At 41.7% G+C, this 23,827-nt stretch overlaps 3 protein-coding genes across 3 annotated transcripts; 1 reads left to right on the top strand and 2 right to left on the bottom strand.

Moving 5' to 3' along the window:
- The first annotated feature begins 1,948 nt into the window (after nt 1-1,948).
- Nucleotides 1,949-10,197, top strand: dlst (dihydrolipoamide S-succinyltransferase). The gene is made up of 15 exons (XM_083891846.1): nt 1,949-2,082; nt 2,865-2,898; nt 3,000-3,039; nt 3,675-3,736; nt 3,822-3,896; nt 4,007-4,062; nt 4,730-4,838; nt 5,631-5,795; nt 5,971-6,056; nt 6,141-6,238; nt 7,369-7,499; nt 7,778-7,851; nt 7,990-8,073; nt 8,160-8,327; nt 9,548-10,197. The coding sequence occupies exons 1-15, from the start codon at nt 2,020-2,022 to the stop codon at nt 9,680-9,682; spliced, it is 1,380 nt and encodes a 459-aa protein (XP_083747972.1). The 5' UTR covers nt 1,949-2,019; the 3' UTR covers nt 9,683-10,197.
- A 462-nt stretch (nt 10,198-10,659) lies between these two features.
- Nucleotides 10,660-15,859, bottom strand: rps6kl1 (ribosomal protein S6 kinase-like 1; the record flags this gene model as incomplete). Its single annotated transcript, XM_083892018.1, has 10 exons — nt 10,660-10,770; nt 10,872-10,967; nt 11,048-11,130; nt 11,252-11,341; nt 11,890-13,245; nt 13,345-13,477; nt 14,365-14,412; nt 15,155-15,247; nt 15,325-15,449; nt 15,724-15,859. The coding sequence occupies 10 exons, from the start codon at nt 15,857-15,859 to the stop codon at nt 10,660-10,662; spliced, it is 2,271 nt and encodes a 756-aa protein (XP_083748144.1).
- A 3,387-nt stretch (nt 15,860-19,246) lies between these two features.
- Nucleotides 19,247-23,778, bottom strand: lrrc74a (leucine rich repeat containing 74A; the record flags this gene model as incomplete). The annotated part of the gene is made up of 13 exons (XM_083892017.1): nt 19,247-19,859; nt 19,941-20,026; nt 20,645-20,749; nt 20,825-20,968; nt 21,428-21,523; nt 21,604-21,798; nt 21,879-21,964; nt 22,728-22,809; nt 22,882-22,931; nt 23,078-23,171; nt 23,250-23,357; nt 23,426-23,601; nt 23,667-23,778. The coding sequence occupies 13 exons, from the start codon at nt 23,776-23,778 to the stop codon at nt 19,247-19,249; spliced, it is 1,947 nt and encodes a 648-aa protein (XP_083748143.1).
- Between the last annotated feature and the right edge of the window lie 49 nt (nt 23,779-23,827).

Raw genomic sequence — 23,827 nt, 5'->3', positions numbered from 1 at the left:
TAAATTGAATTATATTATATTTAGAGCTATTTAAAATGACCAGAAAAGCAAATCTGCCATTAAGAACACATCAGTCGAAGGATCTGCATTATTTTCAACGTCCTCGGCTCGACTAAAATAACAAAACAAATAATAAATAAAACATATATTTGATCTTGAACAATGAGAGTACTTTATGTTGCAATAAGGAATAATGTAAAAAATATATAAAAAAATAACATTTGTGATATAAAAAGTAAATTTTCAAGTCCATGCATGAGACACGGCTTCACACAAAGCTGAATTACCTGATACTGTTCACTTTACATTTTGTTTTTCTTTAAAAGAAAAAAATGACTTTACTAATTTTCTTTACTTTTTCCAACTATTTATACCAATCTTTTCGTATAAATAACAAATCACAAATATGACCCAAAACAAACAAACAATTTAAGATGTTACAAGATGTAATTTCTTCTCATTAAGCAAAGTTTAATTATATTCACTGTTTGGTGAAGTTTTAAATTATAGAACTATTGTTGTATATGCAATAACACAATGTATTTGTGGATAAATGGTTAAATTGGTCCACATGAGGAAGGGAAAACACATTAACATGACTTTATTTCTAATGTATTGATTGCTTTTTGAATCTTAATTAGAGCAGTTGTGTCCCACATAAATAAGACATGCAATCACAAATTTAAAAAAATATTCACTAAACAGTATAAAACTCTATTTAAAAAAAAAAAAAAAAGAAGAAGCCTTACCTGTATAATTTTCTGAGCTGTCAAAGCAGGAATCAAAACACAAACTGCTGCAAGTGGAGGATATATAAAAATAAAAAATAAAACTCCCCCTCTGTCACTTCACCCACGCTGCACACTGACAGACTCCACGGCGCTGAACACGGGAGCGTCTTCTTACCTGTTGCGCTGGTGCTGCTGCGTCAAAACTCAGAGATGATGTCCTGCGCAACGCACACTGAAGAGTTGGCCAATTTGAGCGCAGGGGGGAGAGAGATGATGATGATGATGATGTATGAGAGGCTGGGGCGTGGCCATGTGAGAAAACATTCATTCACTCACACACAGACAGAGAGATGAAGATGAGATGGTCTCATCATCATCATCATCATCATCAAAAAATGTCAGGATTAAAAAAAAAAGAAAAAAGGTTCTGCTGTGACAATCAGGAATAATAAAAACGCTCAGTGCAAGTGGCAGAAATTCATAAATATTCATATTAATCATATTAATTAATTATATACATTTATTATATCTGCACATAATCGAACAATCAATAAATAATCCCATTCCTTCCCAAACATGTTGAACAGAATGACACAAAGCACTTTTTAGCACAGGGATTGTATGTAACAATGGCTAAAATGTGTTTTAAATAGATTAAAACAATTAAAACAAATTCATAAATATTCATATTAATCGTATTAATTAATTCATCTATACATATATTATAGCAGCACATAATCCAACAATCAATAAATAATCCCATTCCTTCCCAAACATGTTGAACAGAATGGCACAAAGCACTTTTTGGCACAAGGATTGTATGTAACAATGGCTAAAATGTGTTTTAAATAGCTTTAAACAATACATTAAATGTCTTCAGGTCAGTTTATGTGTTTAATAATGGATATATCATCTTATTCTAATAATAATACCAATAATGTATTCTTATTATATATAATATATTATAGTATTATTGTGTGCTGTACAGTATCAGGTTTTCTAACCCTTATATTGTTGTATGTAGTGTCTGCTCTGCTTTCATCTTCGCATTATTCTATTCTCTTTTATTCTATTCTATATTGTATATATACTTACAAAGGCATATTCTATTTGACAGCAGTGAAGGGTCAAAGTGGACTCCCCCCCCCCCCACCCTCTCCTCCCTCTCCACCGGGAGCACTTGGTTTTTCCCATACCACTTCCTTGGTGCTCGCGCGCGTGTGTCAATCGTGTCGGTGTGTGACCGAAGTTCCCTTCCGCGGACCGGCTGCCGTAAACACAGCCAACCATGTTGTCCCATTCCCGGTGTCTCACCAGGAATTTTGGCCGTTCCCTCTCTGCCATCCGCCAGGTAGGCAACGCGCAGGGGGGAAATAGCAGATAAAACGGGTGAATGAATGTACGGGCTCTGTTGGAGTTAGCATTAGCCGCTTTAGCCTAGCTCACCACCGTAGGCCGCGGACAGGGACATTGAAAGCCAAGGACAGGAGGACACTTTTGCTTCATGAGCCCGTACATTAGCGTGTATTAATGTTTTAAAAGCACTCTACTCTGTATTAGCGTCGTCTCGTGTTTCTTACCTTGACATTAAATGTTTGTCCAAGGTAGAAAGAGCTATTCATACGAGTTATGTCAAAGTTATTCCGCAATACTGAGCCTGCTAGCTAGCACATGCTAGCCATACATGGCTAAGTGTAGAGAGGTACATTAGCAGCCAGCCTGTAACTGTCATACTGAGGTCACACTGTGGTTATGGTCGTTCACAAATGTTAGTTAATCTTTAGTTTATTAATGTCAAACTGTGGCTCACTGAGACTGAGTGCAGCTACTGCATTAGATGCACATACAAATTCATACACTAATTATTATAGTTTACATAATATGAATAGCTATCTATTATGAGTAATTGTCACATTAGAAGTTAATCTCTTAGTTGTTTGTACATCATTTATTATGCATTTGCTGGTTTGGTTGTTCTGTGAAACTTTGCAAGTAAAATGTTTGCAGTGTTAAAGGTCATTGTCCAGCATGTTGGAACGATCAAACTGTTCTTCCACAAATGTACAACGTCACATCTTTTGGTTTTATGTATTTTCTTTTTGCGACATGACTGTGATTGTATATTGTTCACAGGGGAATAATGTGTTAGCTCGTCGGGCCACGGCAGGTATGTGTGTGTTTACCTGTCAAACATGAAAGTCTTATATCCTCTGTATAATCCTTTAGCTAGAAGTTAAACGCAGGCTTTTCTTATCCTTTCTCCCACAGCTCTGTCAGCTAGCCCTTCTGTCACTTTGAACAACACTGTGTAAGTACAAACATATCACGGTTATTGTCACTCCGGTTATACCGGTACAAATGTGAAAAAGGCTTGTGCTGGTCAGCTCCATACAACTACAAACAAAAACAAGAAATAGAGCCATGATAAAGACAACATTAAGAATATAAATTAAGTGAAGAAGAATATAGAAAGAGATAATACAATAAAATGGTAATGCTTACACTACATATACAATAGTTTTTAGTGTTATTGCACATTGCGGTGGGCCGTACTGGGTGTTATTTATGTCGCTTTCTTATGACCCCGGCTGTTGGCTCGTGTTACTCACAACTATATACAACTTAAGTGAGTCATGAAAAACTGCTCATACCTAAGGCACAGAATGAGAACACTTATAATTGCCTTATACCTTGAAACCAACAACCAGTCCGTGCCGATTCACAACACTGGTGTAGTGAATGAGTTGAGTTTTGATTGAGGGATCAAATCGCTAAAGTTGCTGCCCCAGATTATGGTGTCATAACTTTCATGACATATCTCTTGTTGCCATTAAGCATTAATTGTCTGTCCGAACACCAGATGCACAACCCAATATATAGCATTATTGAATGATTTCTTGTCAAATGTTTATTTTTTTCTCTTTGTATTTATTCATTCACCAGAAAATCTGATCCCCGGTCCAGCATCTTCCAAATCCAGTACTTCAGGACGTCTGTAGCCTACAGTATGTTTTTATACTTTATACACCTGAGAAGATGATGCAGGATACCAAAAATTGAGTGAGAAAAAAAAAATGTGTTTATCTCCAGGAGATGAAGTCGTCACAGTCAACACCCCTGCGTTTGCAGAGTCTGTCACAGAAGGGGATGTAAGGTGGGAGAAAGGTAAATCTTTATTTATCTGGAATTGTACACCAGTTGCTACCGATACAGAGGATTCGGGTCACTGAAGGTGTACAGTAAAATGCTAAAACTGCTCATTTATGTCCCTACAGCTGTTGGTGACTCGGTCTCGGAGGATGAGGTGGTGTGTGAAATAGAGACAGATAAGGTAAAATATATACTAAATGTGTCATAAACCATTTCCCATGGTTGCAAGACGTTAATGATAGTATGTACACGTCTATTTAAGGCGTTGCCTTTCACATAAATAGATTACATTTCCGTTATGAACTGCTGTCGAATTTTCTCGATCGACCTGTTTGGTGTCTGTTTGCACCAGTTAATTATTTTTAGGCTCAATGTTTGTTCAATTTCTCCAATTAGCTTCTCTTGTTTTTGTTTCCCTCTGAAACATCTGAACTGTACTTTGTCACAATTCTATGACACTGACGATGTCTTGTGACGCGTTAGAATAGCAACAGGTGTAATAGGCCTGATGTCCAACCATTTTCAGAACTTGTTAACCTGAGACCTACTACCCTTTAGGCTGCAGTAATATTTCCATAAATAAATTTCAAATACAAATGAGCCTTTTCCCTGTCCCAATCCACTCGTACATCATTGTTGAGATATTCTTATTTTTTGTGGTAGTTTGTGTCACTTTCAGTCAGGGAATGGCGCCTGAAATATAGTTATTGTTATTTTAACATGAATGGGATGTTTTAGAAGGTGTGGCTACTCTGTTTACACATTTTGTGGTTTGTTTCTCATATAAGGCCCGGGTAATATAGACTAAAAATGCATTGTTGTGTTTTTTCTCTTTTCCCTACCATTAGACCTCAGTGCAGGTTCCCGCTCCTGCTTCTGGTGTGATCGAGGAGCTTTTGATCCCTGATGGAGGCAAAGTGGAGGGAGGAACTCCTCTTTTCAAGCTTAGGAAAGGAGGTCAGTGATACAGGAGTTACCGATACTGTGAAGTTAGGGGTGGAACGATTCATTCGAAATGTGTGCTTTGTTCAGTGCACAGTGTTCACGCTAATGACGCGCATCTGAAAAACATAAATATGATGTTAAATGGAGTAAAACGAAGGCTAGAACTACAGGAAAAACGACATTAAACGGGTTTCTCAAGCTTCAGGTTTGAAAAGGAGCTGGACCAGCGATGCTATTTGTTTAATAAAGGAGAAACTGTTTATGTTTATACCTAACTGCCATCAAACGGATGACAGTTAGGCAGAGTATTCATTTACAACAATCACGCAAAAAATCAACAGGGGAGTGTGTACAATATTTGCGTCACAGGTGCAAGTTCTCTCTCTCTCCATCTCTTGCCTGATCTCTGCTTCCCTGGTGTTTTCTTTCTGTATAATTTAGCACAACTTGGGAGACAGATGAGCGACACGCAGCAGACACACACACAGCCAGTGTGAACGCTCACACGGGAGCTTAAAGTAGCTGAAAATCTGTTGTTTTAATTAAGATTTGGCACTGAATAAGTGTTTATTCTCTTACCTAGAAGGTAAACAGTTCTTAAAATGCAGCAATGTTTGCAGCAAACCCCTCTTGCGGTTTCAAAATCTCACTGTGGAAATCTGTGCTACAGTTTTTGATGTACGCTATAGAAACTGAACTTATAACCGAACCGTTCCACCCCTGCTGTAAATCTTACAACATTAAGATGGAATACTTGAATTAAAGACCTGTACACTCATAAACTTTCATCTCCGTGTCAAAAAGCTGTTGCTCCCAAGGCTGCGGAAGCACCAAAAGCCGAGGCCCCAGCAGCAGCAGCGCCGCCGCCACCTTCTGCTGCCCCTCCTCCCCCCTCAGCTGTGGGCCCCATTCCCACCACCATGCCCCCTGTGCCACCTGTGCCAGCACATGCTATGGACACCAAACCAGGTTAGCTTTCATCGGACAGACTTGCCCGTGTCATGTGAGAACTGTTTTGCTTGACATCTGGTGCTCTTGACCTCGAGCTCGCGTGATTAATCATCCTTTCTGTAGACGGCGATCACCATCAGTTCGGGCTTAACTTGACACATGGAGACGCTCACTCTTAATGTCTTTTTCGTAGTTTCAGCCATCAAGCCCACAGCTGCTCCTGTGGCACCAGTGGCTCAAGCAGAGGGAGGAGCTAAAGGTGCCAGGACGGAGAGCAGGGTAAAGCAACCACAAACCCTCTAAATATGATTCTGTGCTTTTCTTTGAAATTTCAACGGTTTTTAATTTTCTGATGATTTTTAGGTTAAGATGAACCGCATGAGACTAAGAATTGCCCAGAGGCTGAAGGAAGCCCAAAACACCTGTGCGATGTTGACAACATTTAATGAGGTCGACATGAGGTAGGAAATTCTAAATTTGTTGACCTACATTTATTAAGCCCTCAGACTTTGAAGTGGAGGACATCAAATTTGTTCTTTCACTGATGGATGTGTGTATAGTGTGTATATGCACTATGCATGCTCTCGGTATATCAATGTCAAAAACCAAAACAACACTTGCACAAGTTGTTGTTATAGATCGGGATGTGGCCAGTAGGAAAAGCTTTTTGAAACCCAATATCCTCTTAAACACTGGAATGTAAATATTTGGTCGTAATGCCATCTAAAACGAAGATAAGAATTGTTAAAATGGGGTTTTATTAATTTACAAGGAAATGTTATTGTCTGCACTTGCCCCCTGTGCTGAAGAGGACACTTTGAGGATTTCTCTCCCCTGCAAATGTGCGGTGTCAGCTTTCAGCTATTCAGGGTTTTCTGCGCGTCCTAATTGGATTGACATTGACGGTCTGGAGGAAGACTTCCCAGGCTAGGGCTCATCTGGAGCCGAAGGAGCGAGTCAGAGCAGGAGGCCCGAGCATCTGCAGGGGCCCACAGAGACCTGCGCTCTGAGTGGAAGAGCTGCCTCAACCGATATGGGCTTTTATGACAGCCCAATAAGATTTACAGGCCCTAGAAAGTGAAGATTTTTATCGCTTCTTCTCTCCTTTCTCGGAGAGTCTGTGTCTTGGGAGTGGCTAATTGGGTTAGGGGAGAAATCCTAGAGCTTCAACAGGGTTAGAGACAGGAAAACAAACAATTAAAACGGGAGATACAAGAGAAAAACGAGCAACGGTGAAACGATTAGCAGGCCAATTTCAGCGGCTTTAATTCAAAAAGGATACGGACATGATAGTGTACGTGATTTCTGTCAGATTTGTGACCCTGGTTACAGTTTTTCACAGTAATGGTAGCTTATTAATGATTCTAGGATTACCAATTAGCACGAGCCATTGGTCGTGCTCTTTTTATACAGCAACTAATCAGTCGCCCCCTCAGCTCAGCTCGTCGTCTCACACATTCTTGATCCATCGGTGTGTGTAGTGAGCAAACCCACAAACTTATCTCGCTTGTTGCCTTAAAACCAACATGTGGTTTGATCTTTGCATTCTTTTTTTTTTCCATCCCCACCCCAACCCCCCCTCCCACTGTAGCAACATCTCAGAGATGAGGAAGACTTACAAAGACGCCTTCCTGAAGAAACACAACATCAAGTTGGGCTTCATGTCTGCGTTTGTGAAGGCCGCCGCCTTCGCTCTGGCCGACCAGCCGGCCGTCAACGCCGGTATAAGACCTGACTTTCTTACTTCCATCTGTGTCGCGCCTCGTGATTAGAGTTTACTGCAAGTGTGTGTGTGAAGAAAAAGATTGAAGTTTCGGTGTCTCGCGCTGCTTTTAACCGCAAAACCAACAGTAATATATCTACTGCTCTCAGACCAACATGACCTACTTAGACATACCACACTACTGGCTTAAAAAAACAAAATAGGCTGTTGGTTTCATGTTCTTCTTCTTTTTTTGTATAACCTTCATTTTATCGGTATACAATATTTCTGCTTTCAGTCATCGACGACACGACCAAAGAGATCGTGTACAGGGACTACGTCGACATCAGCGTGGCCGTCGCAACGCCAAAGGTGAGATGAGTGTAGGGTTACGTTTGCAGCGATTCAGAGCGTAAAGTGCTGGACGGCACCGCTCGAGTCTTAACGTGAAGAGCACAGAGAAGGAAAAAAAAAAACTCACACATCGCCGTCACGTGACTTCTCTCTCAGGGTCTGGTGGTTCCTGTAATACGAAACGCGGAGGGAATGAATTTCACCGACATTGAGAAAGCCATCAATCTGTTGGGAGAAAAGGTAACCTTTTTTTGTTTTATTCTCCTTTAAATAAAACTGTTTAAAATTCATATAATAATAATTATGAGCGTATGTGTTTTTTTTAGGCTCGTAAGAACGAGCTGGCTGTGGAGGACATGGACGGAGGAACCTTCACCATAAGCAACGGCGGCGTGTTTGGCTCCATGTTTGGCACGCCCATCATCAACCCGCCGCAGTCTGCTATTTTAGGCATGCACGGCATCTTTGACAGACCTGTGGCCATCGGTGGCAAGGTTGGTTTTTCTTTACTGTTCAACGTACAGAAGCACACACACACACAGGTGAAAAAATAATATTTAGAGAAGGGCAGAACAATAAATTATGATTATGTTATTAGCAATTTGAATTTCTCAATTTGCAGCAATTTAATCTTTGAATTTTTGGTGGGGGCCATGATTTATTCTATACATACATACATTTTCATCCCTGCATTAGAGTATATTACTATATAATATTATATATAGAGCTGCAACTCTAATTTTCATTTGTTTTTAATGATTTTATTTTGTATGAAGCAAAAAACTGCAAATATTTACATTTAAGAAGCTGAAACAATCAAATGTCTTGTTTTAATCATGAAAACCAATTAACAATTATCAAAATAGTTGATTAATTGAGTAATTGGTTCAGCTCTAATTATATTTTGATGGTATATTGTTTTAAATATTTACATAACAGACTGAATTAACACTGTATATTTCAGAATGATTTGTTGTTGCAATACAAGTGAGAAAAAAATGTAAATTCTATATTTTACCCAATTAGCTTAGCCCGAGTCTGTAGCTAACAATCGTCACATAGTTTAGATTAGATTAGATTTGTGTTTTTTGTTTTTTTTTAAGTATTGCAGCATCTGCACAATCAAGGTTGAAATTAATATCAATCAATAATACTCAATCAATATTATAGATATTTAATTATTAAATATCTGATAATATTAAGGAGTCGTATGTCTTTGATTATTGCAAAGATGGTGGGAAAATACTGCAAACAGAAGTAGATTATGACTGTTATTAATCTGCCTTTATTCATTGATTAAGTTGTGTTAAAGGGATACTTCACCAATTTGAATGTGGCTTTGTATTGCTAGAATAGCAGTAGTATTTTTTTAGAAAATGTGCTTCCCTCCCTCAGTTTTTCCACTGAGTTGTAAAAAAAATCTATTTTCCATTTTCTAAATTTGCCCTACTGTGATGCAAAACGTGTCATTTGACTCACAGTAGGGCACATTTGGATAAGGGAAAACAGATTTTTTTTACAAGTCAGGGAAAAACTGAGGGCGGGAAGCACATTTTCTAAAAAATACTACTGCTATTCTAGCAATACAAGGCCACATTCAAATCGGTGAAGTATTCCTTTGTGTTTTCTGTCGCTCACATCGGTTTTTCCATCAAATTCAGCTTGTTTTATTATGAAAAACAACTCGAATCTACTCGATTTCCTCCTCGTCCAGGTGGAGATCCGTCCCATGATGTACGTCGCCCTGACGTACGACCACCGCCTCATCGACGGCAGAGAGGCCGTCCTTTTCCTGCGCAAGATCAAGTCGGTGGTGGAGGATCCCAGGGTGCTGCTCCTCGACATTTGAAACCCCCTCGTGAGACTCCAGGCCCCGCCCACAGCCCCCCCTGCCCCCCCCCCCCCCCACAACGATGGAACATTAACCGTAACTGTAGATGATATGTTGTTGTTTTGGTTAGAAGAAACAGTTGAGGGTCTGCAAAGGACATTTACTGGCATTGATTTAAAGCGTTAGTGTTGTTTGTGGGGGAAATTCAGGGTCTGGGGCTTCTGTGGCGCTGGTGAGATCAAAAGATCAACAACAAAAAAAAAAGAAAGAAAAGAGGATATTATATAACTTATGTGCACCATTATGTCATTTTCTACATCCAACTATATATATGAATGGCGAATCGCAGTGTCCGTCATTTTATGATTTGGCTGAGAGAAGAACGATGAGCACATATTGGCCGGGGAAAGAAACACTTCTAAAAAAAAAAAAAAATGTCTGAAGTGAAAAAATTATCACGAGGAAAATTTAATGCTGTATAAGAAAGACTATTTAAGAGAAACAGAGTTTTAAACAATAAAAAAAACTGCATTACTCGACTGCACGTATCGCCTTTTGATCATTTCGCATGCATCTCGTCAGTCACAAAGTGGATATTTACTGATTAAATCCACCGGAATGGACTTCTCTTAACCGGATTTCAATGTTTAGCTTAGCTTATGTATACAATAATGACCGGGTATACAAGGAATACACACACTCTTACTGCAGAATATACTTGTTTTATTACAATATTAAATGTCAGGCAGTCCCAGGTCGTGTAATTGCCAGAATTTCGGGTTAGGTGGCGTCAGTTTTCATGCACTTAATTTGATTTTAAAAAAAGCTCAATTGAAACCCCCTTAAATAGAATATTTCAGTGTAGAATAAGAAATGTATTTGTTGATGTTTTGGGTGATTTCTTTTCCTCAGTTTTGTCGCTTGCTGGATCCAGTCTATCCGCACCAAGGATGCTCAGGCGTGGGAGAGAGCGTTCATCCTTTTAGCAACGACTGCTAGCAGCTTAGCGCTTTCCAAGAGATGCTGCTGAAGAAGGGATGGCACTTAATGTCACTCACACCTCCGCCACCGGAACCCAACCGATAGCCAGCATCGAACTGAAGCAACTGGAGAGAAGAGACGAGACAATTTTGCTTTGGTTTATTGCAGTCACAGAGATAAAAAACAAAACAAAAACAAAGGTCTCGTGGGGTCGTTTTGACCTCACCTCGGTGAGCAGAGATGCAGCCGCCGTGCTCAAGTGATCGGGGATGAGCAGCTGGGTGTGAGAGTGGATTCCTGCTGGGTGGAGCTGCCACAGTGGCTGGAGACGCAGTGAGCAGAGCAGGGGTGAGAAGAGTTGAAACATTCACAATCGTTGTTGTCGTGTATTTTTTTGCTTACCATTCCTGTGAGGAGTTCAAACAGCATGGCTCCGAGACTCCACCAGTCGCAGGCCTCCGTGACCCTGGACACGCCGCCAATTTCTGTCAACGAACAAAAAACTTTTGAAATTTCTCTTTCTTTTCTTTTATTTAGTCAGGACAGACTACATCTTGCCACTAGAGGGCAGCTTGACACAAGCTTACAACGGTGCTACAGACGTACCTGGAGCACAGTACATCTGTTCCACGGCTTTGGAGCAAATCTCAGATTGGACCTCGCTCCACTGGCCGAAAAATGTCAAACACACCTTTCCTGTAAGACAAGGTAGGTAGGTAGGTCGATAGATAGATAGTTAGTTAGTTAGTTAGTTAGTTAGTTAGTTAGTTAGTTAGTTAGTTAGTTAGTTAGATTGATAGATAGGTAGGTAGATGGATAGGTAGTATGGTAGATTGATAGATGGATAGTAAGGTAAGTAGGTAGATCGGTAGGTAGGTAGATTGATAGGTAGCTCAATAGATGGGAAGTAAAGTAAGTACGTAGATAGGTAGAATGATAGATAGGTAGTAAGGTAAGTAGGTAGATGTGTATATTGATAGATAGGTAGGTAGGTAGGTAGTAAGGTAAGTAGGTAGATAGATCGGTAGGTAGGTAGATTGATAGATAGGTAGGTCAATAGATGGGTAGTAAAGTACGTACGTAGATAGGTAGATTGATAGATAGGTAGTAAGGTAGGTAGATTGATAGATGGATAGATGATCGGAAGGTAGGTATAGACATCACACACAACATGTTGATCAAATCAAAGAGTATTTCCACCTTCCCCCCTCATGACAGTCGTGGAAGTTAACTGACAGACTCACCGTTGCTGGTGAGCAGAACATTTCTAGGGTTGAGGTCACGGCACAGGATGCCTTGCTGATGCAGACTCTCCAGGGCCAACAGGATCTGTGCCCCCCACACTCGCACCTCTGCTTCTGGAAGACCCCAGCAAGTCTGCAGGGCCTGACCTCTGAGCTGGGAAGACTTGTTGGGGAGCTGAGGCAGGTGACACCAGCCGTCCACCTCGATAATCTGGTCTTCTGCCTGCTCGACCACCGACTCCACAGATTTCAACAAACTGTCATTATTGGACGGGGCTCCAAGAGGAGCAGAGGAAAACCAGCCCAGAAATGAACTCTCTTTTATGGGTGGGGCTACTTTCTCTTTAGGACTCAACTCGTAGGCTTCCTCCGCACCTTCACTGTACTCCACTCCTGACAGGGTCATCTCTGATGACGGGATCTGTTTCCCAGAACCAGGCCAGGAGATTTCTGATCCGGTGTGCTCGGAGAACACGGCACGGTCCGTGCTCCTGATGAAGACCATGCCATTTCTCTCCTCTACGGTGGGACTGCTGTAGTCCTGGACTGAGCCTGAGCCTGTGACTGTGTCTGCAGGGGAACCGCTTAAAACAGACCCCTGGTTGGAGCCGTTGGTTTCCCACGAGGCCCGGCCGCGGATCTGGGTTTGGCAATGGAGAGGAAGATGCAAGATCGCAGGGGAAGAGCTCGAACCGTTGTTTTCACCATTTCCTGTTTTTATAAATGAGGTCTGATTGGCGTGAGTGTCACTGTCAGTCACTGCATAGGGGTTTATCTTCTCGCAGGTCTGTGCTGGATCCGCAGCTTTCCACGCCACCTCAAACTCGGAGCTGCACTCGATCAGTCCCATCGCGAGCTTCTTACGATGGACCTCTGACATGACGTCAAGAGCTTGGCTGACGCGAGCACAGGAAAGGGGGAGAGCGGGCGTTTCCTGAGTTTCACTAGAATGCAAGCACAGACTAGGAGCTGGTGGGTGGATGCGAGCGTTGACCTGCTTCCTCGGCACACCGGAATGCAAACTCAATCGATCGAGCTTGCTGTAAAACGATGCTGCCGAGCGAGTCTTCTGCAGACAACCTGTCTCCTCGATGTAAGAGTGAGTGCCGCAGCTCTCCACTCGCTGCTGAGTCTCATCCCAGGACGTGGGGAAGTCCGTGTCCGGGCTTTCGTCGCCTAGTTTCTCAGGGATGCCCGCGATGCCTGCTTTGGTGTTGTGCTGGTAGTCTGTGCTGATGGTGGGAGAGGTGTAGCTGGTCTTCAGCTTGATGCTGTGCTGGCCGGAGGTGAAGCATTCTGGGTGTTCCTTGGCCTTCTCGTTCCGTAGCTTGTGCAGCTTAGAGAAGAGCCTCCCGCCTGTGATGATGATTAGAAAAGTACATTTAATTTAATTTTATTATACATTTTATTTTAGCAAAGAAAACCCTGCGTTAACTTCTCAGCAGAGCAGCTGACCTTTGACATGCTCAAGGTGCAGGTACACAGCGTCCTCGCTGACGTAGTATCGCAACAGCTTCACCATGTATGGCACGCCCTGAGGAATGATGGTTGACTGATCCCTGCTCTCCCAGCTTGATTTGACCAGACTCTAAGAAATTTGACAAAAATTTGACAGAAATTTAAAAAAAAATGTTGTCCAAAATTTTACAAAAGAGGAAGAAATATATATATTTTGTCGAAAAATTTGACAAAGAGTCAAAAAAATAAATTTGACAAAGAAGTAAAAAATATATATTTTGTCCAAATTTTGACAAAAATTTAATTTTGTCCAAAATTTGACAAAAAAATATATATTTTGTCCAAAATTTGACAAAAAATTAAAAAAAAAATTGTCTAACATGTTGGTAAAGAAGTGTATATAAACATTCACATTTTTAGTTTTAATCACCTTTTAGAGCTATATTACAGCACTATGGCTGAGATACAGTTTCTTCAATATATTGACCAGATATTTTATGTTTTTATATATACATATATCTGTATTGTTTGCTGTAGCATCTGCAACAGCAGTATTTATTTAAAAATAATCCTTTATTAGTCCCACAAAACAGGGACATTTACATCATTACAGCAGCAAAGACAGTAAGCGTAAAAGGTAATATATGAATAATAAACGTGCATTTTCACGCCTGTGAATGTACAATGAAGACAAAAATGCAGCCTTTGTGCAGCCTCTTCCTGTCTGCTGTTGAGATGCACGACTGCTTGCATTGGCCCCTTCAGAGATGAGTGTCTTTCTGTTACAGTTTCTCTCTAGTGGCTGAAATCTGAGTCGCTTGTAGCGCTGGCTAAAGTGAGTCAGATCAATGCTGGGCTGATACTCGGGGAGACAGGGAGGATGGAGGAGGCTGGCCCCAACACAGACGGATGGAAATCCCCCAGTGGCTGAATGTCGACTTAAATGTGTTGTAAATGCGGTGAATTCTACGGTAAATCCCGTTTTGTTTTGTCTATAGAGAAAGAAGCAATACTCACCTTTACGACAAATGTCTCCTTGTTGACCATACTTTGGACAATCAGGACCTTTGATGGGATAAAAAAAAAATATGTTGAAGATACTGTATATTAAAGCAGATTCATGGTATTTCCACAGTATGTTTTGCTATATGCAGTGAGTTAAAGCTGTAGTGCGTAACTTTTAAAAATAAAGTGTGCGGTTTTAAGACACAACTGATGGTGGAAATGCAGAAGAATAACATCTAAAGGGAGTGCATTTATAGTCTTAATGTCATGTAAACACATTAGTCTGATTCAAATTTAGCTAGTCTTAGTCGGACTAACATGCCTGGATAATGCGATTCATAGTCCTATTACTATGCTTAGTCGGACTGGAGTGAGACTTCAGCCTTCTGCACATGCCCCAAAAATGTCTTTGTTTTTCTGTGACGTGAAGGTCAACGGGAAACTGATTCAATCAAATTTCTCCTCCGTATTGACTCGGCGAGTTGTCCGATTGCCTCTCTTAGTCAGACTATGGCTTTAGCTTGATTAAAGTGAGTGAGATGGCAGCTAAACGTTGGAATGTGGACCTATAGAGGGCTTCAGAAAGCTCTGCAGGCTCAACCTGAGGAGAGTTTGATGTCCTTTGGCTAAAAATGCCAAGAAGCACTTCCTGTAGTTAGCTAGTAGTTAGCTTGAGTTGGTTTATGTAGTTTGAGAAGTTTCCTCATAATCCTCACGGTCCTGATTCATCCTGAGTGTGGAAGCTCGGTTTGTTTTTGAGCTCGATTCGACACTAGCTAGTTACACAGTCAGTCGGCCTCACCTTATCCGTCACTCCGATCACTTTACACATCTCCAGATCCTCCATGGGTGAACTCAGGTGTCTGATCGGACGGAATCTCAGGCTGCTGTAACCCTGGTAACGAGACAACAAGAGGTTAGGAATGGGAACGATTCAGGAGAATGACGTGCGGTCGTGCGATCGTGTTTTACCCCCAAATGAGAGCTCCCTTTCCCCAGGTTGTCCTGCAGGTGCGTGATGAAGATTTCCTCGGCTCGCTTAAGATACTGGGTGGTTTTCCTCTTCACGGCCTCCCTGCGATCCTTGTTTGGATCCACTGTTGAGACGGTGAGACTCAAAATCAAAACACGTGGATGCAATCGAGCTCACACACAGACACAGTCCTTTTGGCCTTTGATCCAGGATAAGGAACAGTAGCAGCTCTTATTGACACTGTAAGCTTGGGGAAAAAGTGTCTAAGCAGCACAAAAATACCACTTCTGTTTAACCTTTGCTTTGTGACTTCCTGTTTTTATATCTGTCACATGTCTTGTGCAAACACACCCCCTTCAAATTCCTCATTCACACACAGTGTGTTAAAAACCTCTTACACTGAACCCCGTTGAGCAGCAAGTCCACGCCGTTCTTGTAGTAGCTGAACGCGGCCTCATAGTCCTCGTTGACCTCGCTGTCCAGCGCCATGCGGATCTGCTTGGCCGCCTCCACCAGGTAGTCTCTCTTCGCCATCGCTGCCTTGTGTTGAACCCTTCAAGGTCCGACTGGGCCTGAGAGCACAGATCACACCTCGTGCGGTTTAATAAGTGAACGAGTGAGCGGTTACTGCCGCCGTTTAAAGATCTGCGTTGATTGCCACAGTGTGTTTTGTTAAAGCTGTAGTGCGTAACTTTTAAAAATTAAATAAAGTTTGCGTTTTACGACACAACTGATGGTGGAAATGCAGGAGAATAACATCTAAAGGGAGTGCATTTATAGTCTTAATGTCATGTAAACACATTAGTCTGACTAAAATCGAGCTAGTCTTAGTCGGACTAACTAATGCGATTCATAGTCCGATTAATATGCTTAGTCGGACTGGAGTGAGACTTCAGCGTTCTGCACATGCCCCAAAAATGTCTTTGTTTTTCTGTGACGTGAAGGTCAACAGGAAACTGATTCAATCAAATTTCTCCTCCGTATTGACTCGGCGAGTTGTCCGATTGCCTCTCTTAGTCAGACTATGGCTTTAGCTTGATTAAAGTGAGTGAGATGGTAGCTAAACGTTGGAATGTGGACCTATAGAGGAGAATCTGATGTCCTTTGGTTGAAAATGCCAAGAAGCACCTCCTGTAGTTAGCTAGTTAGTCTGACTAAAATCGAGCTATTCTTAGTCGGACTAACATGTCTGGATAATGCGATTCATAGTCCGATTACTATGCTAAGTCGGACTGGAGTGAGACTTCAGCGTTCTGCACATGCCCCAAAAATGTCTTTGTTTTTCTGTGATGTAAAGGTCGTAAAGGTCAACGGGAAACGTGTTTACACGAGTTGTCCGATTGCCTGTCTTAGTCAGACTATGGCCTTAGCTTAATAAAGTGAGCGAGATGGCAGCTAAAAGTTGTAATGTAGACCTATAGAGGGCTTCAGAAAGCTCTGCAGACTCAACCTGAGCGGAGTCTGATGTCCTTTGGTTGAAAATGCAAAGAAGCACTTCCTGTAGTTAGCTAGTTAGTAAGTAACTGGACTTGCTTGGGTTGGTTTATGTGGTTTGAGAAGAAGTTTGAGTGGAACCTCACCTTTGTTCCCTGGTCTCGTCAACAACAGGACACATCTCTGTCTCGCCGCGTGTCCGACCGAAACGGAAATCCACGGTTTATGCCTTCGAGGCGGAGCATGATCGTCTGGGCCCTGGGCAGGAAAACGAAGAGTTAAAAACCCATCCAGGAAAACCCTTCCACAGGAAGTGACTTCAAGCGTCTGTACTATTTCTGATGAATGGGAAGAAGCACAGCTGCAGTCGCTCCAAGATGACACAGAGGTGACTTATTTGTGTCAGGAACCATGTTGACATCCCAACTTCTACAGTATTAGTCCAATAATATGTGGCCTTAGATGTCCACCCCTGTGGTTCTTTGCCATATAAAGACAAATGATGTTAAATAGAGCAGTCCTCTACCATCTATTTATACAAAAACACACCCCAGTCAGGCTACAGACGTGGAGGCGGCAGCATCTCATGGTGCCGTCTTCAGCATCCTCCATTTTTCTTCTTTACATCTGCGTACGAAAACCACACAAAACCGACAAGCACAGACGGAAGAGACGGTACCTGATGTGAGGCGATCATGCCCTGGATCCTCCGCCCGGCAGCAGCAGCAGCATCAGCAACATCAGCAGCAGCAGAAGTCCATGTCTACAGCAGCCTCAATACTCACATCCCAGGAAAAGGAGAGGAGGAGAGAGCTCAGGCGAAGCCTCTGATTGGCTGAGCGTGATGTCACTTCAGAGGGTCCTCTCTCACCCCCTCTTATCCTGAGAGATGCTGTCTGCTTTAAAGAGACAGTGCTGTTTTTGTGAGCGCACCGGTCGTCTTCTACTTCTAAAAATTGACCGCATTCAAGGTTTTTATTGTTGTTCACATCCCACAAAGATTGAGTTATTATATAAAATGATTACACGTCTGATGATGTCATCCATCCACAATGAACGGTGCGTCGCCCTGTGGTCGGTGTCAGGGCTCCAGTACCAGATGGAGCGAAGCTCCAACCACAGCACAAAGGAGAGTCATCCACACCCCAAGGGAGGGCCGGCTTACATGAAGGGGGAGGGAGCTCCGTGTGGAGTAAAGGGAGGAGCGTGAATCTGAGGCTGCAACCTTAACCCTGATTTAATCTGAATTACACTTTATCCCCATTCTTACATGTCAAAAATTATATATATATATATATATTTATATGTGTGTGTGTGTGTGTATGTATACATATATGTGTGTGTATACATATATGTGTGTGTATGTATATATGTGTGTATATGTATATATACATATGTGTGTATACGTGTGTATGTATATATATATATATACGTGTATATGTGTGTATGTATATATACATATAAATGTGTATATATATATGTGTATGTATTCATATATATGTGTATATATGTGTGTATGTACATATACATATATATGTGTGTATATGTATGTGTGTATGTATATATACATATGTGTGTATGTACATATACATATATATGTGTGTATATGTATGTGTGTATGTATATATACACATATATGTGTATATGTATATATATATGGTCGACTACATATACTATACACTATGGTATCCAACTTTTCCTATGTATAAACTGGACGGTTATATGAAAACAAAAGGTTTTATTCATTCATACATTTTATCCCATTCATGTCACATGTCGCTTCACTTCCTGCCCACCTGTGTTGATCGCTGGCCACGCCCCCTTATCACCCACACCTGTGCCTTGTTAACCCTTGTGTATTTCAGCAGTGTGTTCTGTCTTGTACCAGTTTTCCAATGCGTGACCAAAGTTTTGTTGATTGGGGGTTGAGTTGGACATCTCTCACTTGTGAGTGTGAGTCCTTTATCTGAGCTTTTGTAACGTTTAAACCTTTAAAAAATTAATGCATGCAGGTATTTCCTTTTCGAAATATCTCATTGCGATACTTATAGCTAAATTTCAATGGCTTTTTCATGCTTATGTCATTGAAATAAATTCCTTGCCACTGTAATGGAACTTTGAGTCAAGTAAATATAAAAAATTGCCTAATTTCCTGATTTCATTTATAGAAACTGGAAACAATTTTTTTGTGTCTTTTCCATTAAAAGTCACACTTTTATTAATTAGAGAGTTGCGAAATGAGTGGAAAATATAGTCAAAACGTCAACAAGATTAGAAATAATGATTTTTATTCCAAATAATAACTGTGCTAACATCATTGCACAAGGGTTTTAGCATTAGCGATTAGCAATTAGCAAACACAATGTACCATTCGAACACTGGAAATGGGCCTCTATTCACCTATGTACATATTCCTGTAAAAACCAGACGTTTGCAGCTAGAATAGTCGTTTACCACATTAACAATGTACAGAGTGTATTTCTATGGTCACTTGACTATTTCCGTAGGATTCTTTGCGCTCTTGTCCACTTGTTTCTTCGTTTTCTTCTTCTTCACTTTCCTGCTCTTGGCCTTGACCTCAGGCTGCTTGGCGTTGAGCGCCGGCCTGGACCGGGTCAGGTGGTTCGCCGCGGGGCTGAACTTGCCGTGGCTCATCTCCGGATCGGAGCGTACGCCCTGGGCAGAGACGACGGACTTGCCTCGCGCAGAGCGCGGAGAGTCGTCCAGCAGGTTGGGCTGCGAGTAGGAGTGCATCGCCAGGGAACTGGTCTGGTAGTAAGACGCCACGCCTCCCGCCGCGGGCAGGTGGACGTGCTCGCCGCCGAGGTTGGTGACCGAATAACGACTGCTGTTGGACATGAGGATGTGGTGCCACGAGCTGAGCGGCGTGGCAGAGAAGTGCTGCGGCCCGCCGGAGTCGTCTTTAGCGGCGCCGGGGGAAATGACCATGGAGCCGTGAGGCGTCACGGCCTCCACGGCCTTCTGGAAGGTCTTCAGGATGCGGTCGCTCTTCTGCTTCTCTTTCTTCTGACGGGACTCCACCTTCCTGAGCTGCCGACGGTGATCTCGCATCATCTGCTTCCTCGTGTCGGCCAAACCCCTGCACGTGAACATGGGTTTGTTTAGATCTGCACATGTTTCCAGCTCATAACTGAAAGAGGACTTTGTCCTCTGTGCTCACCTGTAGTCGACCATCCCGGTCCGGTCGCGATCCAGTCTTTGAATCAGCTCCTCAATCTGGTATCGATCCAGAGGGATGCTCGATTGCTAACACCGTTTTTACACAACAAAGAGACAAAGTTTGCTTGTTTGTAATGTATAAGAGATTGACTCATTGATTATATTGATTATATACATATACACTACCGTTCAAAAGTTTGGGCTCACTTAGAAATGTCCTTATTTTTGAAGGAAAAGCTATACTCTGTATACATTGTTAATGTGGTAAACAACTCCAAAAATCTCCTAGTTGCTGTAAATGAGCCAATAGAAATCTCTCCTCACTGAAGCTCTCATCAGCCATGCTGTAAACAACTGTTGTAGCTGCAAATGTCTGGAGAATGGGAAATGTGGAATATATGTGTATAGAGGCCAATTTCCAGTGTTCTAATGGTACATTGTGTTTGCTAATGGCATTATTGGATGATAAGAAAACCCTTGAAATCCCTTGTGCTATTATGCTAGCACATCTAAAAACAGCAAAGTTTGAAGAGCAAAATCATTATATTTCTAATCTTGTTAAAGTCTTGACCGTATTTTCCATTCATTTTGCAACTCTTTTGATGAATAAAAGTGTGACTTTTAATGGAAAACACCAAAAAAAATGGTATAGGTGAGCCCAAACTTGTGAAAGGTAGTGTATTTAAAAAAAAAAAAAAAAGAGACCTGCACTGCCTTCCTAAAGTCAGCGACCGGGACCCGCATGGTGCCGTCTTTGTCAATGTTCCGGAAGAAATCCCACAAACGCAGCTTGTGCTGATCCAGATAATCCTTTAGGAAAAAACAGAAAAAGTGTTTTAAAGAGTAAAATCCTTCATAGACCTCAGACCTCAGAGGGCGTCTCACCTGGATGACCTTCATCGGATCGACGCGCTTCGGTGGCTTCTTCGCAATGAAGCCTCCGACCCCTCCGTACTGCACATCCAGACCCGGGTGCTCCTGACACGTGGCCTCCAACAGCTGCACAAAGTTCTCGTTGACCAGAACATTCTGAGAAAAAAATAACACAACAATGGCATTGTTTAAAGGCGCCATATGTAAGAATGTGGCTAAAAATGGTTACTACACTCAAATTCAAAACACCGAGGTCTTTTAGGTTTCGTTTTCTGACGTAACTGGCAACCCGTGGTTTGCTCGGCAGCTGAGACTCTACTGACTGCATTGATTAGTAGACGGCGGTAGGTGGCGCCACATGCCAAAAACATGATTTCAAAACATAAACATGATTTGCAGTCTGCAAAATATTTTGTTTTAATGCAAATATTTTGTCTGTACTGTTGTTGTTGGTGAGTTCAGTTTGTTATATGAACATTATTCCTGAGTCTCTGTGACATATTAGGAGGATTTTATGGCCAGTTGCTTTAGATTTATTACATAATGCACCTTTAACATTTGATTAACACAAAAAATGTCAGGAAATTAAGAGCAGGATGGAAGACGGTCACTCACACACATGTTGATTTCCTCCAAGGCCGTTTTCGGAGTGTTCTTCACCACTTTAACCAAGGCCAGTGCTCCCTCTACTGTTATAGAGTTATATGCCAGCTACAGGAGAGTCAAATAAAAGCATTAATTGCTTAAAACTATTTGCACGTGTTGGATCGATTCGACTATCGTGCACTCACCAGGAGAACCCTGAGCGTGTCGTTGAACTCCAGACCTCTGCACAGCATGCTGACTCCCTCGTTGGTGATGCGGTTGTTGTTGAGGTTGAGGTGAACCAGGGTGTTGTTGAATTTCAGGGCCTCGCCCATGGCCAGGGCGCCCTCGTTCCCAAAGCCGTTCCAAGACAAATCCAGGTGTTTCAACATCACGTTGACCTAAATATGGATGGAGGGAAAATACGGTCATGAAACATTTGTATACGAGCAAAAAAACAAATTTCTTATCGAGATCATACTTTGAGTCCTGCACATAGAGCGACGGCTCCTTTCATTCGAAGATGATTCCAGCTCATGTCCAGCAGCTCCAGAGCTTCATTGTTCGCTGCAGGAGAAGAGGATGAAAATCAAACGTATCAAACTCAAGGCCTGGGGGCCAAATGTGGCCCAATACGTCATTTTATGTGGCCCGCGAGTGATTAATTGGTCTTAAAAATCTGTGTTAAAATAGGTCTATGCTGCTTTAAGGCGTGCGTTGACCATGAACTACATTTCCCACAATGCATGGCGATTGCGTTACCCGCAAAGTGACGGCACCGCCACTAGATTGCAAGTGTTTCATAGTATATGGGTCACTGACATGACGTGTATATTTTTGTGTCCAAGTCCATTATATAAAAAAACATAATTTAATCTTTCAACTATATGTAGGTTGGTACACTTTCCATGTCAGGTGGCCCAACCAATGTAAAACGAGTAAGAAATTATTTTATCATAAAACTCTTAATTTTTTTAAAAAAGTGTTCTGTGTGAACTTCATGACAAGTGTAGAAAAATAATGCTTAATGCTTAATAAACAGAAGCTGTTTAATTTGAGTTTAGTTGCAATTGTCAGGTGGCACAACTGCAAGGACTGTCACTTTATAATACTATTCAAGGCTCTAAGGTTATCATGACACTTCTAGAATGTTTATTAGTTTTGAATATGCATCATGCGACGAGTGGAATTGAATAAGTAATAAATAGAGAAAGTTATTTAGCAATATGTTACGGAGTAGTTACCTTTATTTGACATTATATTTGGTTACATTTAGACACCCCTGATGTAAAGTAATGAAACATTAACGAATAAACTATTTATACTGTACCCAACATTTGTCCCAAATGTTCCCCTCCTTTCCCGCAAAATTCATTGTGGCTCAGGTCAAGCTCCTTTATTCTGGAATTGCTCTAAATGGGAAAAAAACCAACATTATTATTACTATTATTTTAATTTTTATATCGTATTCTTTATTGACTTACGGAGAAGGAATCTGCAAAATATTTTGCGTCGTCATCAGTAAATCCATTTCCTGTTGGGAGGATGATTTAAAATAAACAATGGTGTGGACTCACTGTGTTTCATCCTCCTAATTTCATGTTAGAATACTAGAAAATAAGAAATAGTGCAATAAATGAAAGAGCGACCCATCGGATCAGGTGTTAAATGCAGCGTTACCGGAAAGTTTGATGGATTTTAATGAAATGTTGCCCAGCAGCATTTTAGCCACATGCTCGGCTCCTGCAGACAGCAGACTGTTGGTGGACAAATCCTGAAAAGTACAGTAATATAATGATGTGAACTGTAGCATGGCAGCGCCCTCTGCTGGTGAGTTTGCAGTCCTACATACCAGGTGCTGAATGGTGAAATTGGCCCTCAGCATTTCCACAAGGTATTTGGTGCCTTCTGCTTGAACGTTGTTGTTTGCCAGCTCCAGATTATTGATATTCATGTCATTCTGGATACAAAGAGATTATGAAAGATAGAAAGAAAAAAATTGATTTACTCAATTATATTCAAACTTACCACCAAAGCAATGGCAAGGGCCTTGCATCCTAGAGGTCCCAGTCCATGATGGGTGAGGCTCATGGTTGCAGAGTCGAGGTTTCTTATAAAGTAGGAGACCGGCACCACGTCGACGAGCCTGCAGGCCTGCAAGTACACTTCAGCCACAGATGAGTCCATGACGCCCTCGTCTTCTTCTGAAATAAAACACTCGTAAACTATATTTCCATTGCAACAAGAGCGTTATCAACAACCTACGTACCATCACTGTCCAGGTCTGTGTCAAACGTGTCCTCCTCTCTTTGGGCTTGTGTCGGAGAAAGAGGACGGTCGTCGTCTTTTAGGCACAGAGACTCAAACGATATCGTGGACATTGTCAGTTTGTCTTCAGGTATGAGCTCAGTGCCGTGTAATGAAATAGGC

Source organism: Microchirus variegatus, assembly GCF_963457635.1.
Source record: "Microchirus variegatus genome assembly, chromosome: 7".
Taxonomy (NCBI): domain Eukaryota; kingdom Metazoa; phylum Chordata; class Actinopteri; order Pleuronectiformes; family Soleidae; genus Microchirus; species Microchirus variegatus.
The sequence above is the reverse complement of the archived record's forward strand: the minus strand, read 5'-3'. Positions and strand labels throughout refer to the sequence as shown.